General features: G+C 46.9%; 1 protein-coding gene across 1 annotated transcript; it reads left to right on the top strand.

Moving 5' to 3' along the window:
- Positions 1-2,612: 2,612 nt before the first annotated feature.
- LOC114118096 (zinc finger protein 548) lies at positions 2,613-13,044 on the top strand. Its single transcript, XM_027978907.3, is given in 5 exon segments — positions 2,613-2,841; positions 4,627-4,668; positions 7,359-7,485; positions 9,110-10,630; positions 10,633-13,044. Coding segments are annotated over 4 exon segments (1,764 nt in total). The 5' UTR covers positions 2,613-2,841; positions 4,627-4,632; the 3' UTR covers positions 10,713-13,044.
- Positions 13,045-14,906: the final 1,862 nt, after the last annotated feature.

Below are 14,906 nucleotides of genomic sequence, written 5' to 3'. Positions count from 1 at the left end.
GCTGTCTGAGGAGGTCTTACAAATAGCTGTGAAAAGAAAAGAAGTGAAAAGCAAAAAAGAAAAGGAAAGATATAAGCATCTGAATGCAGAGTTCCAAAGAGTAGCAAGAAGAGATAAGAAAGACTTCCTCCAGCGATCAATGCAAAGAAATAGAGGGAAACAACAGAATGGGAAAGGCTAGAGATCTCTTCAAGAAAATTAGAGATACCAAGGGAACATTTCATGCAAAGATGGGCTCGATAAAGGACAGAAATGGTCTGGACCTAACAGAACCAGATGATGTTAAGAAGAGGTGGCAAGAATACACGGAAGAACTGTACAAAAAAGATCTTCACGACCCGGATAGTCACGATGGTGTGATCACTCACCTAGAGCCAGACATCTTGGAATGTGAAGTCAAGTGGGCCTTAGAAAGCATCACTACAAAGAAAGCTAGTGGAGGTGATGGAATTCCAGTTGAGCTATTTCAAATCCTGAAAGATGATGCTGTCAAAGTGCTGCACTCAATATGCCAGCAAGTTTGGAAAACTCAGCAGTGGCCACAGGACTGGAAAACATCAGTTTTCATTCCAGTCCCAAAGAAAGGCAATGCCAAAGAATGCTCAAACTACCGCACAATTGCACTCATCTCACACGCTAGTAATGCTCAAAATTCTCCAAGCCAGGCTTCAGCAATACGTGAACCGTGAACTTCCTGATGTTCAAGCTGATTTTAGAAAAGGCAGAGGAACCAGAGATCAAATTGCCAACATCCACTGGATCATGGAAAAAGCAAGAGAGTTCCAGAAAAACCTCTGTTTCTGCTTTATTGACTATGCCAAAGCCTTTGACTGTGTGGATCACAATAAACTGTGGAAAATTCTTAAAGAGATGGGAATACAGACCACCTGACCTGCCTCTTGAGAAACCTATATGCAGGTCAGGAAGCAACAGTTAGAACTGGGCATGGAACAACAGACTGGTTCCAAATAGGAAAAGGAGTGCGTCAAGGCTGTATATTGTCACCCTCCTTATTTAACTCATATGCAGAGTACATCATGAGAAACGCTGGACTGGAAGAAGCACAAGCTGGAATCAAGATTGCTGGGAGAAATATCAATCACCTCAAATATGCAGATGACACCACCCTTATGGCAGAAAGTGAAGAGGAACTAAAAAGCCTCTTGATGAAAGTGAAAGAGGAGAGCGAAAAAGTTGGCTTAAAGCTCAACATTCAGAAAACTAAGATCATGGCATCTGGTCCCATCACTTCATGGGAAATAGATGTGGAAACAGTTTCAGACTTTATTTTTTGGGGCTCCAAAATCACTGCAGATGGTGATTGCAGCCATGAAATTAAAAGACGCTTACTCCTTGGAAGGAAGTTATGACCACCCTAGATAGCATATTGAAAAGCAGAGACATTATTTTGCCAACAAAGGTCCGTCTAATCAAGGCTATGGTTTTCCCTGTGGTCATGTATGGATGTGAGAGTTGGACTATGAAGAAAGCTGAGCGCCGAAGAATTGATGCTTTTGAACTATGGTGTTGGAGAAGACTCTTGAGAGTCCTTGGGTGTGCAAGGAGATCCAACCAGTCCATTCTAAAAGAGATCAGTCCTGGGATTTCTTTGGAAGGAATGATGCTAAAGCTGAAGCTCCAGTACTTTGGCCACCTCATGCGAAGAGTTGACTCATTGGAAAAGACTCTGATGCTGGGAGGGATTGGGGGCAGGAGGAGAAGGGGACGACGGAGGATGAGATGGCTGGACGGCATCACCGACTCGATGGACGTGAGTCTGAGTGAACTCCGGGATTTGGTGATGGACAGGAAGGCCTGGCGTGCTGCGATTCATGGGGTCGCAAAGAGTCGGACACGACTGAGAAACTGAACTGAACTTCTGTTTCACATTCTGAAATAAGAGGTCCCTAAACTTTCTGGCGATGGCACCCCACTCCAGTACTCTTGCCTAGAAAATCCCATGGACGGAGGAACCTGGTGGGCTGCAGTCCATGGGGTCGCGAAGAGTCAGACACGACTGAGCGACTTCCCTTTCACTTTTCAGTTTCATGCATTGGAGAAGGAAATGGCAACCCACTCCAGTGCTCTTGCCTGGAGAATCCCAGGGACAGGGGAGCCTGGTGGGCTGCCATCTATGGGGTCATACAGAATTGGACACGACTGAAGTGACTTAGCAGCAGCAAACTTTCTGCATCACCGACTCGATGGACTTGAGTCTGAGTGAACTCCGAGAATTGGTGATGGACAGGGAGGCCTGGGGCGCTGCAATTCATGGGGTCGCAAAGAGTCGATACGACTGAGCGACTGAAGTGAATTGAAACTTTCTGTGAATTTCCTAGACTGCTCTCCAGAAATCGGAGTGCATCCCTTGTAAAAGCAAGCGAAACTCCGCCCCATCGTTGGAGCCTGAGAACTTGGTTTCCCTCAGCCCGTGGAAAAAAAGTGAAGTGAGTTCTGCTCTGACCAGAGGCAAGTGTGGTGGCAGCGGAAACTACATCACCCAGAAGTCTGTACGGTGCGAGGCGGCTGTGACTGAGCCAGTGAAAGGTTAGGAGAGGCACGCGTGTGTGCGTGCGCACTGCCTTGGGGCGGGACTTCCGGCGTTTTCTCCCGTAGTCTTTGGGAGGCTGTTCGGCGGTTCAGCTATGGGCCTTGCCTTAGCCCGCTGAGCGGTGAGGCGACCTAGCGGAAAAGCGAGAGGAGACAGGTTGTCTCCGCTATCCAGAATCGGCTCTGAGGCCCTTTGAGCCCGTAGTTGTCGGCGGTGTCCTCCTTCCCGCCCCACTCGCCGCATCTGCTGGCCCAGCTCTTCCCACCGGTCAGTGACCGAGGTCGGCGCAGGTGGGTGCTGCGTCTCCCGGGCCCCCACCTGGCCCGACTCCGAGTCCCAGATCCGGACGGAACGGAAGGGTGCCCGTTCAGGTCCCTGCCGGTCAGCCCCAGAGTCCAGAATTCAGGGCTGCCTTGTGAGGGGTCGCCCTTCAGCTAGTGGCTGGGGTGAGGGAGAGAGTTCCCTCTTGGCGACGGTGCCGGGCTTGCAGATCCTTCCCTAGCCGGCAGCCTTGGGGAAACTTGGGGTCACTTTTTTCTGTGACAGAAGGGAACGGAGTGCCTCACCTGAAATGGCAACCTGAGCAGGTGCCAGCCATGGAAGGTTGTTGTGAAGGAGTTGGGACTGGGAGAGCCGTGTCTAGAGTTAGAAGTTGGGAGAAAATAATGCGAATGGAGGCAGGAAGAGTGGGAGGTGCTATAGACCCCAGGGGAATTTGGGGAGAGGCTGGGCCAGGGAGGTAGCGGGACATTGGAGATGGGATAAGACTGGGTAGGTTTCTTCAGTAGAGTCTACAGGACTTTCTGATGCTCCATGTGTTGCCAGGAGAATGTGGACTGGCCCAGCATGGCGTGGGAATCAGATTGAGGAGGAGGGGGTGGTCATAAGCTTGTTGCCTGAAATGGGCTCTGTGGTGAGGGAGGGGAGGGCTTAGAGTAGGAGGGCAGGACGTGAAGGCTGGGTGCCGGCATCCTTGATGCTCCTTCCGGGAAAGAGCATACCTGTCTGAGGAGGGATTCCGGCCTGTGTCTTCAAGGTAAAGAGCTTCGCTTCTGTGGAGCCTGCTGTGGGTGCTGGAGTGGATTGATTCTCCACTGGCAGATTCCCGACCCTCACTGCCTCCCCGATGGAAGGAGGGAAAGATCAACTAGACTGGTGGGGCCAGTGAGTCCTAGACCCACCTCACCCCTCACCTCATCGCTCAGGGCAGGAGGGATGAGAGTGCTTCAGTCAAGGGCTCCCAGCAAGCTCCCTTTTGAGGATTATTTACTGGGTAGGCCTGCTTGCTGAATGGACTAGTAGCTGACCTGCCTGCTCAGCCCCTCCCAATGACTCATTAACTTAAGAATGTATGAAAATTAACCAAGAATTAATCAATATTCCTCAAAATACACACACAGGCAATTAGAAATGAGCCTGTTCACTCGGCTAAATCTTTGTGAACACTTTGTAATTGGCTTGTCATTACTTTACCTCTATATATTTGCTTACAAGGTAAAGTTTTATGTATGACATCTGAGATACTAAAAAAATGTAAAGACCCCAAATTTCAAAACTATACCACATCAATTGCCTAAAAATACATATAAAACTATTGTTCTTATGGACAGTCATAGCTGATACATGGTATGTCCTCCTTACATTAGATACCAGTATGAGTCTTCTGAGGTTGGAATAATTCTTATCTTCAGTAGAATTTTCTTTTGTCTGAAGTTCAGGGAGGCTCAGTCCTTCTCCAGGGCCACCTGGTAAGAGGCAGTACTGGTTTCTGACATGCTCTGTCGTGTCCGACTCTTCGCAACTCCATGGACTATACAGTCTGTGGAATTCTCCAGGCCAGGATACTGGAGTGGGTAGCCTTTCCCTTCTCCAGGGGATCTTCCCAACCCAGGAATCAAACTAGGGTCTTCTGTGTTATAGGCAGATTCTTTACCAACTGAGCTATCAGGGAAGTCTGAGCTTAGACTGACAGGCAGAGATCCTGTTAAACCAAGGCCAGGAAGGGGTGGAGGTCCAACTCTGTTGTAGGATTCTAGCACTGTTGTCCATGTCTCATGACTTCTTTCTTCCCCCAGAGCCCCATGGCAGTGGTAGAGATGCTCATGAGTCCTGTACAGGTGAGTCATAATTATCAACCTGATAGTTTTATCATCCTGATATATATGCCCTTGAGGAATGGCAGTGTCGCAAGACTGCTGTCCCTGTTTTCTGTCTTGCATCTGTAGACCATGTGCTCTCACCATGCCCAGGATCCTATATTTAGTCCTGTGTTATAGATTTGTCAGCAGTTTCATTGCTGACAGCTGATGGGGGAAGGTGTGGCAGGGAGCCCTGGCCACAGGATTTAAAATGTCCAGACAGTTGCACATGATACTGAGGTGGAATATGCAGGGAACTGTTGGTTCTGTCATAACTGGTGGGAATGGGGTGCTGAGACAGGGATGCACAGGTATCAGGCCTTGACTGATAGCCTGAGGTCCTAATTCTCTAACCCTCAGGTTGAGCGCAGGTAGGGAATGTTTGAAGCAGAGCAGGAAGGTGCCATGTCTCAGATTTTAATAGGCTCCCTGTGACTGCAGAGTAGAAGACAGACTAGGTGTGCATGAAGCCTGGGAGATATGAGGGGAATTTCTGCAATCATTCATGTGCATGTTTGTGGGGGCTACACCTGAGTGGTGGCTGTGAAGGTAGGGATAGAGCTGCCCATTTTTTTAAATCATGTATTTAAATTGAATATATTTTGTCATATTTTATGTATTAAATTTTATATTTCATCATATGTTTTAAATATCATATATTTAGGTGGTCCACAATGATGTGTTGTCCATATTTTATGTAATGGAGAATGAGGTACTCAAGGAGGTAGGCTGATAGGAAGAATCAGGGAAGACCCCAGGTTTCTGGCTTTGTTAGGAAGGATGAGTACCTCATCAGCTACAATGAGGAAGCAGCTCTAGTTGTAGGGAGAATTTCCAAATGGAACAAGAAGAGTCAGTTTTTGTCCATGTTACAGATGTTCCAGAGATTCCCAAGGGGAGGTATCCCAGAGTCGTCAGGAAGGTGCAGTCCCGCAAGTGAGAGGCAGTGAGGAGGAGAGTGAACAGTTGGCCCTGAGACCTGGCCCTGAGCTTATAAAGACAAGGACAAATCTGAGTTTGTCTGAGGGTCAGCAACTGGGGGAGGGACCCCAGGGAATCACTTTCACACAGAGTCTGGGTTTCAGGGGAGGGATCCAAGGTGGAGACAGCCATGGCATAGGAGCCCTGGGTTAGACCAGGATAAAGTTGCAGATAATATTTAGGCAGTATCATTTCTAGCTGGTGGTGGGGATGCCATTAGAGGACAAGGAGTGAGGATGAAGGGCCTGAGTAGTAGGTCTCTGGGTTGGATACCGGGGTGGTTGTGATGAGCATCACCAAGACAGATGAGGAAGCAAAGTGTCTGTGTGACAGCAGGGTGTAGGTGTGAGAAAGTCTTCAGGCCAGGGCAGACAGGAGATGGATGTTTAGGATGGAAAAGTGATTCGCTGGGAGAGTCTCTAGACCTAGGGTGCAGTGGGAATGTGACTGGGGAGGCCTGGGCTTCATGTGAAGAGAGAGGAAGGTGTTGACTGCTTGTGGGACAATCCTTGCAGTGCAGAAGAGGGAGAGAGCTAAGGGGACATGAGGTCTCATGTAGGCGGGATGGCTAGAGAGGAAGCAAAAAACAGGGCCCTGTGGGGAGACCTTCAGGGGTGTGCCTCCAGGGCTTGGGGTGGGCCCTGGTCTTAGAGGACTTAGGTGTTCAGGGGCAGGATTGGCTGCATTAAATGTTGGATGCATTTGCCATTCACTGCCTGGACTCCATGTGCAGAGCACCCTGTAAGGAGGTGAGGGAAGTGCCTGTGGTGTCTGTGGTGGGGTGGGTGTGGTGCTGTCACCATGGAGGGGTCAGAGTTGTCAGGAAGGTGCAGTCCTACAAGTGAGAGGCAGTGAGGAGGAGAGTGAACGATTGGCCCTGAGCCCTGGCCCTGGGCTTATAAAGACAAGGACAAATCTGAGTTTGTTTGAGGGTCAGCATCTGGGGCAGGGATCCAGCAGGAGAGGGGTAGGGCCATGCATGGCAGTCCACAGCCTACATGATGGTTTGTTTCCTGCTGTGTACTGGACACAGGGATCCATGGTCATGAGAAGAGAGCATGCACTGATGCCCCTAGGACGTATCTTGAGGGTGGGACATGTGGGAGGAGGCTGAGTGGGGACAGATGCGTAGGGGGAGGGTGAAGGTCCTGGAGAGCGACGTGCATCAGTGGTTGTTCCCAGAGGATATTAACTTGTGGAAGTGAGTGGGTGGTGATGAGTGGTGACACAGAGAGGCCAATGACATTTCAAGAAAGTTTCATTGCTTACATTTCCCGAGAGGAGGCACACTGTATAACCCAGGGTCATGTGGGAAATCAACCATACTTGCTTAGCAGGTGCAAGCATCAGTTTGGGGAAACCAGTGGTCAGAGCCTTTTTTGGATTTTCAGGGGAAATGTGGGGAGGGTTGGACAGAAGGCTTAGGGATGACTAGTTTGGATAATTCTGTGTACCTGGAGTGCGGGAGCTGTCTCTAGCTGTCTGGTACCTGGCTCTGGGCTGATTTAGGGCAGGAGAAATACTGACCTGGTGAGTGAGATGAGCTCTGGAAACAAGGGAGATGTGAACAAATTTGGCCTTATGTTTAGCCCTGTAATTAATGGATGGCAAATAGATAAATACAGAATCCACAAAACTGAGTTAAAACAAGAAGCTATTCATGAACCAGACTCTTTTGATTTTGGCAGGACTGTGTGGTCTTTGAGGATGTGGCTGTATATTTCTCCCAGGAGGAGTGGGGCCTCCTTGATGAAGCTCAGAAACACTTGTACCATGCTGTGATGACAGAGAACTTGGCACTCGTGACCTCCCTGGGTAAGCTCTGCACACTCACCCAGTGTTCTGGGCTGCACTCTGTTCTACCCCTTTTCCCGGGGGCAGCTCTGTGCTCCCCACACTGAGACCTTCCTTTCCTGGTTTCCTGGTATGTGTGCTATTGGTGCTGGGGCTGGACCATGTGTACAGTGTCACTGTTCTCCCCACAGAGCCCTATCTCTTCCACTCTGAGAACTTGCGTGACAGGGCTCAGGAGTCAGAAATCTAAATTTTATGTGAGACCCCCTCTGACCTGGCTTGTCCCTGGTAGGTGATCAGACTAGATGCTTGGACCCTTGTTGCCCCAGGCCTTCCCCTCCTCTTGCTGACATTTCTTTCAGGCACCAACCAAGATAACGAATTTTGGGACCATTATTGCTTCTGCAGTCTCCTCTGTGAAGCTGTTAGAATTTTAGCATGTCAGATGCCCTGTCTTGAATTTCTGGACATATGCTGGCCCCTTCTTTTTCTGTCTTTCACGTAGGACTGGCATCTTTGTGATGCCACATCAGTGCTCACCTGGTACAGGAGGGAGGACCCTGGGTGCTTGACAGTGTGGTCATTACTGCATATATGGCAGGAGACACTCAGAATTACCCGAGCTCAGTGTGAGGTCCTGGGAAATGGTGCCATGTCAGAACTGGGAGCTTCTTCTGCATTCACCATTGACTGATGCTATGACCACTGGCCACACCTCGTTTCTTCCTTTTCTTCCCAATTTTTATTTCTTCTGTCACCCTCCAGCCACACCTATGTGACCCTCGCTTGTCACATGTTCCATATCACTGCTCTATATGTAAGATGTGCTGAGGTCTGCAGGTATGTATCCTTAAATAGTGCTAGAACTTTAGCATCTCCTTTCTATCAGATGTTTCAAGGTCTGGGCACCAAATTTGTCATAGAGCTCACCTGTCACCCATAGCCATGGGTGTGGTGGAGGCCCTTTGCAGAGGATGATTCGGAGGCCTGCTATGGTCTGAATGTTTGTGTCTCCACAGATTCCATATGTTGAAAACTTCATGCCCAAGCTGGCAGTATTAGGAGATGGGGTCTTTGGGGTGATTAGGTCATGAGGGCAGAGGCTTTAAGAATGAGGTTAATGCCCTTTTAAAAGGGGACCCCACTGAGACTTCCCTGGTGGTCCAGTGGTTAAGACTTTACATTTCCAATGCAGAGTGCCTGAGTTAGATTCTTGTTGAAGGAACTAAGCTCTCACATGATACGCAGCTCAGCCCAATAGATTAAAAGAAAAAAAGGGAGGGGACCGCACAGAGCTTCCAGGCTCCTTCCACCATGTGTGATGACACAATGAGAAGTCCATGACCTAGAAAAATGCATACACGTCTCTGGGTTCCATCCTCTGGAAATGTGAGAAGTAAACTTCTGTTCATTATAAGCCAGTCAGCTTTTTATCATAGCATCCCGAATGGACTGAAAGAGTAACTCTTCCTTAAGTCTTTACCTGTTGACAGGACTGTCTCATCGTGGGAGCTCCCCAGGTCCATCTCTGCATAGCAGATCTCTCTGGCTCTGGTCTTGGGTGTATGTGACACACACATTTTTGATGGGGCTGTCCTTTCCAGCAAAGTCAACATGCGCTTTACCAGCATCTATCTGGTTACAGGTTGTTGGCATGGAGCCCCGGGTGAGGAGGCCTCTTCTGAGCAAGGTGTTTCTATAGGGATGTCAGAGGTCAGGACTGCAAAGCCAGATCCAGCCTCCAGGAAGGCCCAGCCCAGTGACATGTGTGGCTCACTCTCCAGAGACCTTTTACCCCTGCCTGAGCATGACAGAATGTACCGTGATGAAGGACTGTACATTTGTGGAGCGGACCTTTCCCAGCACCAGAAGGAGATTAGAGACAAACTTTGCAGAAGGGCTGAGGGGCAGCCTTCAATTGTGACCAACAGCAGTGTTCACACAGGAGAGAGGACCTTGACCTGCAGCAGAGATGGGAAGCCCTTCCCAGGCAGCACAGGCCTTCTGCAGCAGCTGGCCCCTCGTGGTGTGGGTCAGCCACATGGGGACACTGAGTGCCAGGAGGCCTTTGGTCATGAACAGAGTGGTTACAGGTGTACTCAGTGTGGGAAAGCCTTCAGCCGAAAACAGATACTTGTTGAACATCAGAAAATCCACACTGGAGTAAGGCCTCATGAGTGCAGCATATGCGGGATGGCCTTCATTAGAAAATTTCACCTTATTCAGCACCAGAGAATCCACACTGGAGAAAGGCCTTTTCGGTGCGGTGAATGTGGGAAATGTTTTAGGTACAATTCCACGCTCATTAGTCATCAGCGAGTTCACACTGGATTAAGGCCTTATGAGTGCAGCAAATGTGGGGAATTCTTCAAGTACAATGCCAACTTCATGAAACATCAGAGAAAGCACAATGGAGAAAGGCCTTTTGAGTGCAGAGAATGTGGAAAGTTCTTTAGGTATAACTACAGACTGATAAGACATGGGAGAGTTCACACTGGAGAAACTCCTTATCAGTGCATTGAATGTGGGAAGTTTTTCAGGTACAGCTCCACATTCATTAGACATCAGAGAGTTCATACTGCAGAAAAGCCTTATAAGTGTAATGAATGTGGGAAATTCTTTAGGTACAATTCCACACTCATTAAACACCAGAGAGTTCACACCGGAGAAAGGCCTTATGAGTGCAGTGAATGTGGAAAATTTTTTAGGTACACATCCACCCTCATTAGACATCAGAGAGTTCATACTGTAGAAAGGCCTTATGAGTGCAGCTTGTGTGGGGAATACTTTAAGTACAAATCCAAACTTATTAAACATTGGCAAAATCACACTGGAGAAAGGCCTTATGAGTGCAGTGAATGTGGGAAGGCCTTTAGGTACCACTGCAGACTCATTAGACATAAGAGAGTTCACAGTGGAGAGAGGCCTTATGAGTGCAGTGAATGTGGGAAATTCTTTCGGTATAACTCGAACCTCATTAAACATTGGAGAAATCACACTGGAGAGAGGCCTTATGAGTGCAGAGAATGTGGGAAAGCCTTTAGCCACAAGCATATACTGGTAGAGCATCAGAAAATCCATACTGGAGAAAGGCCTTATGAGTGCAGCAGATGTCACAAAGCCTTCATTAGGAAGTCCCACCTTGTTCATCACCAGAAGATTCACACTGAAGACACTATGAGTGCTGTGAATGTGGGGAACTCTTTAGATACAACCCCAACCTCATGAAGCAGAGAGTTCAGTGGTAGAGACCTTATGAAGGGGCCTGCTGTATAGCACAGGAAACTATTCAATATCGTGAAATAAGTTATAATGGAAAAGAATCTGGGAAAGAATTTTATTTATAAACTGAATCATTTTTATATATACCTGAAACACTGTAAATCAACTATGCTTCAATTAAAAAACAAAAGACCATATAAGTACAGTTCAGTTCAGTCACTCAGTCGTGTCCGACTGTTTGCGATCCTGTGAATCGCAGCACGCCAGGCCTCCCTGTCCATCACCAACTTCCAGAGTTCACTCAGACTCACGTCCACCGAGTCAGTGGTGCCATCCAGCCATCTCATCCTCGGTCGTCCCCTTCTCCTCCTGCCCCCAATCCCTCCCAGCATCAGAGTCTTTTCCAATGAGTCAACTCTTCGCATGAGGTGGCCAAAGTACTGGAGCTTCAGCTTTAGCATCATTCCTTCCAAAGAAATCCCAGGGCTGATCTTCAGAATGGACAGGTTGGATACAACAGCTATGGTAAAAGAGTTACTACTCCAAACTCCTAACTCATAGGTGCTGGAGAAGCCCCTATGAGTTATGCTGGGCTATGTTCACTTCTAAGTACAGCAAACATGGCGAGTTGTTTTGGTATAGCACCCCACTTTAGACATCAGGAGTTCATACCAGAGGCAAACCTTTTCCGTGAATGTAAGTTTTTAGTTTAAACTCCAACCCAATTACACGTCAGTGATTTCGCAACGGAGCAAGGCCTTAGGGCAGCAGTTAATGGACATGTGTTTTGCCAAAACTTCGACCTCATTCAGCACCAAAAAGTTCACACTAGAGGCAGTATTGCAAATGGGGAAAGATTAGCAAATTGCTCTATTCTGTCCCTCAGAACGTCTTTTTTTTTTTTTTTTCTTTTTGATGGTAGTAAAATATATCTAACTGCTGGGCTTCTCTGGTAGCTCAGCTGGTAAAGAATCCACCTGTAATGCAGAAGACCCCGATTGGATTCCTGGGTTGGGAAGCTCTGCTAGGGAAAGGACAGGCTACCCACTCCAGTATTCTTGGGCTTCCCTGGTGGATCAACTGGTAAAGAATCTGCCTGCAATGCAGGAGACCTGGGTTCAATCCCTGGGTTGAGAAAATCCACTGGAGAAGGGAAAGGCTAATCACTCCAGTATTCTGGCCTGGAGAATTCTATGGACTATATAGTCCATGGGGTCGCAAAAGAGTTGGTCATGACTGAGCGACCTTAGGGGTTCCCTGATAGCTCAGTTGGTAAAGAATCTACCTGCAATGCAGGAGACCCTGGTTTGATTCCTGGGTCAGAAAGATCTGCTGGAGAAGGGATAAGCTACCCACTCCAGTATTCTGGCCTGGATAATTCCATGGACTGTATAGTCCATGAGGCTGCAAAGAGTCAGACACAGCTGAGCAACTTTTACTTTCATATATAACGAACTTTACCCTCTACCTTTTAATGTTCGGTTAGTGTGTTTAAAAATTAATATCTAGTCTCCAGAATTCTTTTTCATCTTGCAAAAATGAAACTTTGTACCCCTTAAACAACAGCTCTCTCTTCTCCCTCCCTACCCTACCTGTCTAACTCTTGTTTTACACTCTTGTCTATGAATTTGATTATTCTGGATACTTTGCATAAGTGTAATCATACATTTTTTCATCTCTGCAGCTGGCTTATTTACCTTAGAATAATGTCCCCATGTTGAAGCGTTTGTCAGCATTTTCTTCTGTCTTGAGAAGGAATCAGAATTGACCTGCCTAAAACATGGGGAAAGGTGCTGATTGTCGATACAAGTTTGTCTGATATGATGACATTTAGAGAAACAAGAGATCCTGAATTTATATGGAACATATATGATAATAGCTTTACTGAGGTATTGGCATACTCAATTTCATTTATTAAAATTGTAAACTGTATTTTCACATAGGTGTACACAGTGGGACTATCACCAAAGTTGTGATAATGAACATGTCCATTACTTTCAGAGTTTCCATTAGCACCAGCCCTACCCAAGTTGCCATCTCCAGGTAGGCATGGTAGTTTACATTTTCTAGAATTTTATATAAAAGAAATCCTACAGGTATTCTTATATGAATTTTCACTAAGTTCATAAATATATTTTTTATTATATTTGTGCAAAGGAATGACATCAAATAAAAATAAGCAAGGCTTTCTTATGTATTAGAGGTGCATTGTTTGTAAGCAAATGTGGGTGGTTTTTGTTGTTGTCACTATCACTGAGAAAATGTTATTTAAAGTGGGAACTGAAGTTGAAACTAAACTGAAATTCAGTTTTGTATGAATTTTTTATGAATAAAAAATTTTGAACCTTTTGCATCATACACAGCTTCCACTGACATTTTTCTAGGTTTTTCTCTTGACTTTTCTAGTGTCCTTATCCTACATCTTTGTGTCATAAAAGTTCTTAGGGAATTTTTGCGGTGAAATACACAACATACACTTTATCATCTCACTATTTTAAGTGTTCAGTTTCATGATATATTGGGATCTCCAGCAAAACAACCCATCAGTGTTTGTGTGTGTGTGCATACTCACAACACGTGCATTTGTGTAGAGACAGAAGAAATATATATTTTTTTAATTTATTAATTTTATTTGGCTATGCTGGGTTTTCCTTGCTGTGTGTGCTAGTTTTCTCTAATGCAGGATGGTGGCAGGGGGAGGGGGGCTACTCATTGCAGTACGCGGGCTTCTCATTGCAGTGACTTCTGACCATGGAGCATGAGCTTTAGGCCAACGGGGTCAGTAGTTGTGGAGAATGGGCTTAGTTGCCCTGTGATGCGTGGAATATACCCAGACCAGGGATCAAGTCCATATTCCCTGCATTGGCAGGTGAATTCTTAACCAGTGGACGAGCACAGAAGTCCACCTTCCTGTCTGGCCCATCATGGTCCTGTCTTTAATCTTTGCTTGCTTTATCCTGACCTACCACAGTGAAAGTTACAAATTGAATCTAATGCTTAGGCTACATGTGTTTGCAGAGCAGTAGACCACCTGACCTGCCTCTTGAGAAACCTATATGCAGGTCAGGAAGCAACAGTTAGAACTGGACATGGAACAACAGACTAGTTCCAAATAGGAAAAGGAGTACGTCAAGGCTGTATATTGTCACCCTGCTTATTTAACTTCTATGCAGAGTACATCATGAGAAATGCTGGGCTGGAAGAAGCACAAGCTGGAATCAAGATTGCCCAGAGAAGTATCAATAACCTCTGATATGCAGATGACACCACCCTTATGGCAGAAAGTGAAGAGGAACTAACAAGCCTCTTGATGAAAGTGAAAGAGGAGAGTGGAAAAGTTGGCTTAAAGCTCAACATTCAGAAAACGAAGATCATGGTATCTGGTCCCATCACTTCATGGGAAATAGATGGGGAAACAGCGGAAACGGTGTCAGACTTTATTTTGGAGGGCTCCAAAATCACTGCAGATGGTGATTGCAGCCATGAAATTAAAAGACGCTTACTCCTTGGAAGGAAAGTTATGATCACCCTAGATAGCATATTGAAAAGCAGAGACATTACTTTGCCAACAAAGGTCCGTGTAGTCAAGGCTATGGTTTTTCCAGTAGTCATGTATGGATGTGGGAGTTGGATTGTGAGGAAAGCTGAGCACCAAAGAATTGATGCTTTTAAACTATGGTGTTGGAGAAGACTCTTGAGAATCCTTTGGACTGCAAGGAGATCCAACCAGTCCATTCTAAAGGAGATCGGCCCTCTGTGTTCTTTGGAAGGACTGATGCTAAAGCTGAAACTCCAGTACTTTGGCCACCTCATGCGAAGAGTTGACTCAAGGGGACAACAGAAGATGAGATGGCTGGATGGCATCACCGACTCGATGGATGTGAGTTTGAGTGAACTCCGGGTGTTGGTAATGGACAGGGAGGCCTGCCGTGCTGCATTTCATGGGGTCACAAAGAGTCGGACACGACCGAGCGACTGAACTGAACTGAGGACACCATTTGTTAGATCCGAACTCTGGATGGATGCACTGTGTGTGTGTGAGCGACAGCCCAGTTGTTGTTCAATCAGTCGTGTCCAACTCTTTGTGACTTCATGGACTGCAGCACCCCAGGCTTCCCTGTCCTTGAACATCTGCCAGAGCTTACTCAAACTCATCCATTGAGTTGGTGATGCCATCCAACCATCTGATCCTCTGTCGTCCCCACGACACAGCCTGGTAT

The sequence above is a fragment of the Ovis aries genome, chromosome 14 (assembly GCF_016772045.2).
Source record: "Ovis aries strain OAR_USU_Benz2616 breed Rambouillet chromosome 14, ARS-UI_Ramb_v3.0, whole genome shotgun sequence".
NCBI lineage: Eukaryota > Metazoa > Chordata > Mammalia > Artiodactyla > Bovidae > Ovis > Ovis aries.
The sequence above is the reverse complement of the archived record's forward strand: the minus strand, read 5'-3'. Positions and strand labels throughout refer to the sequence as shown.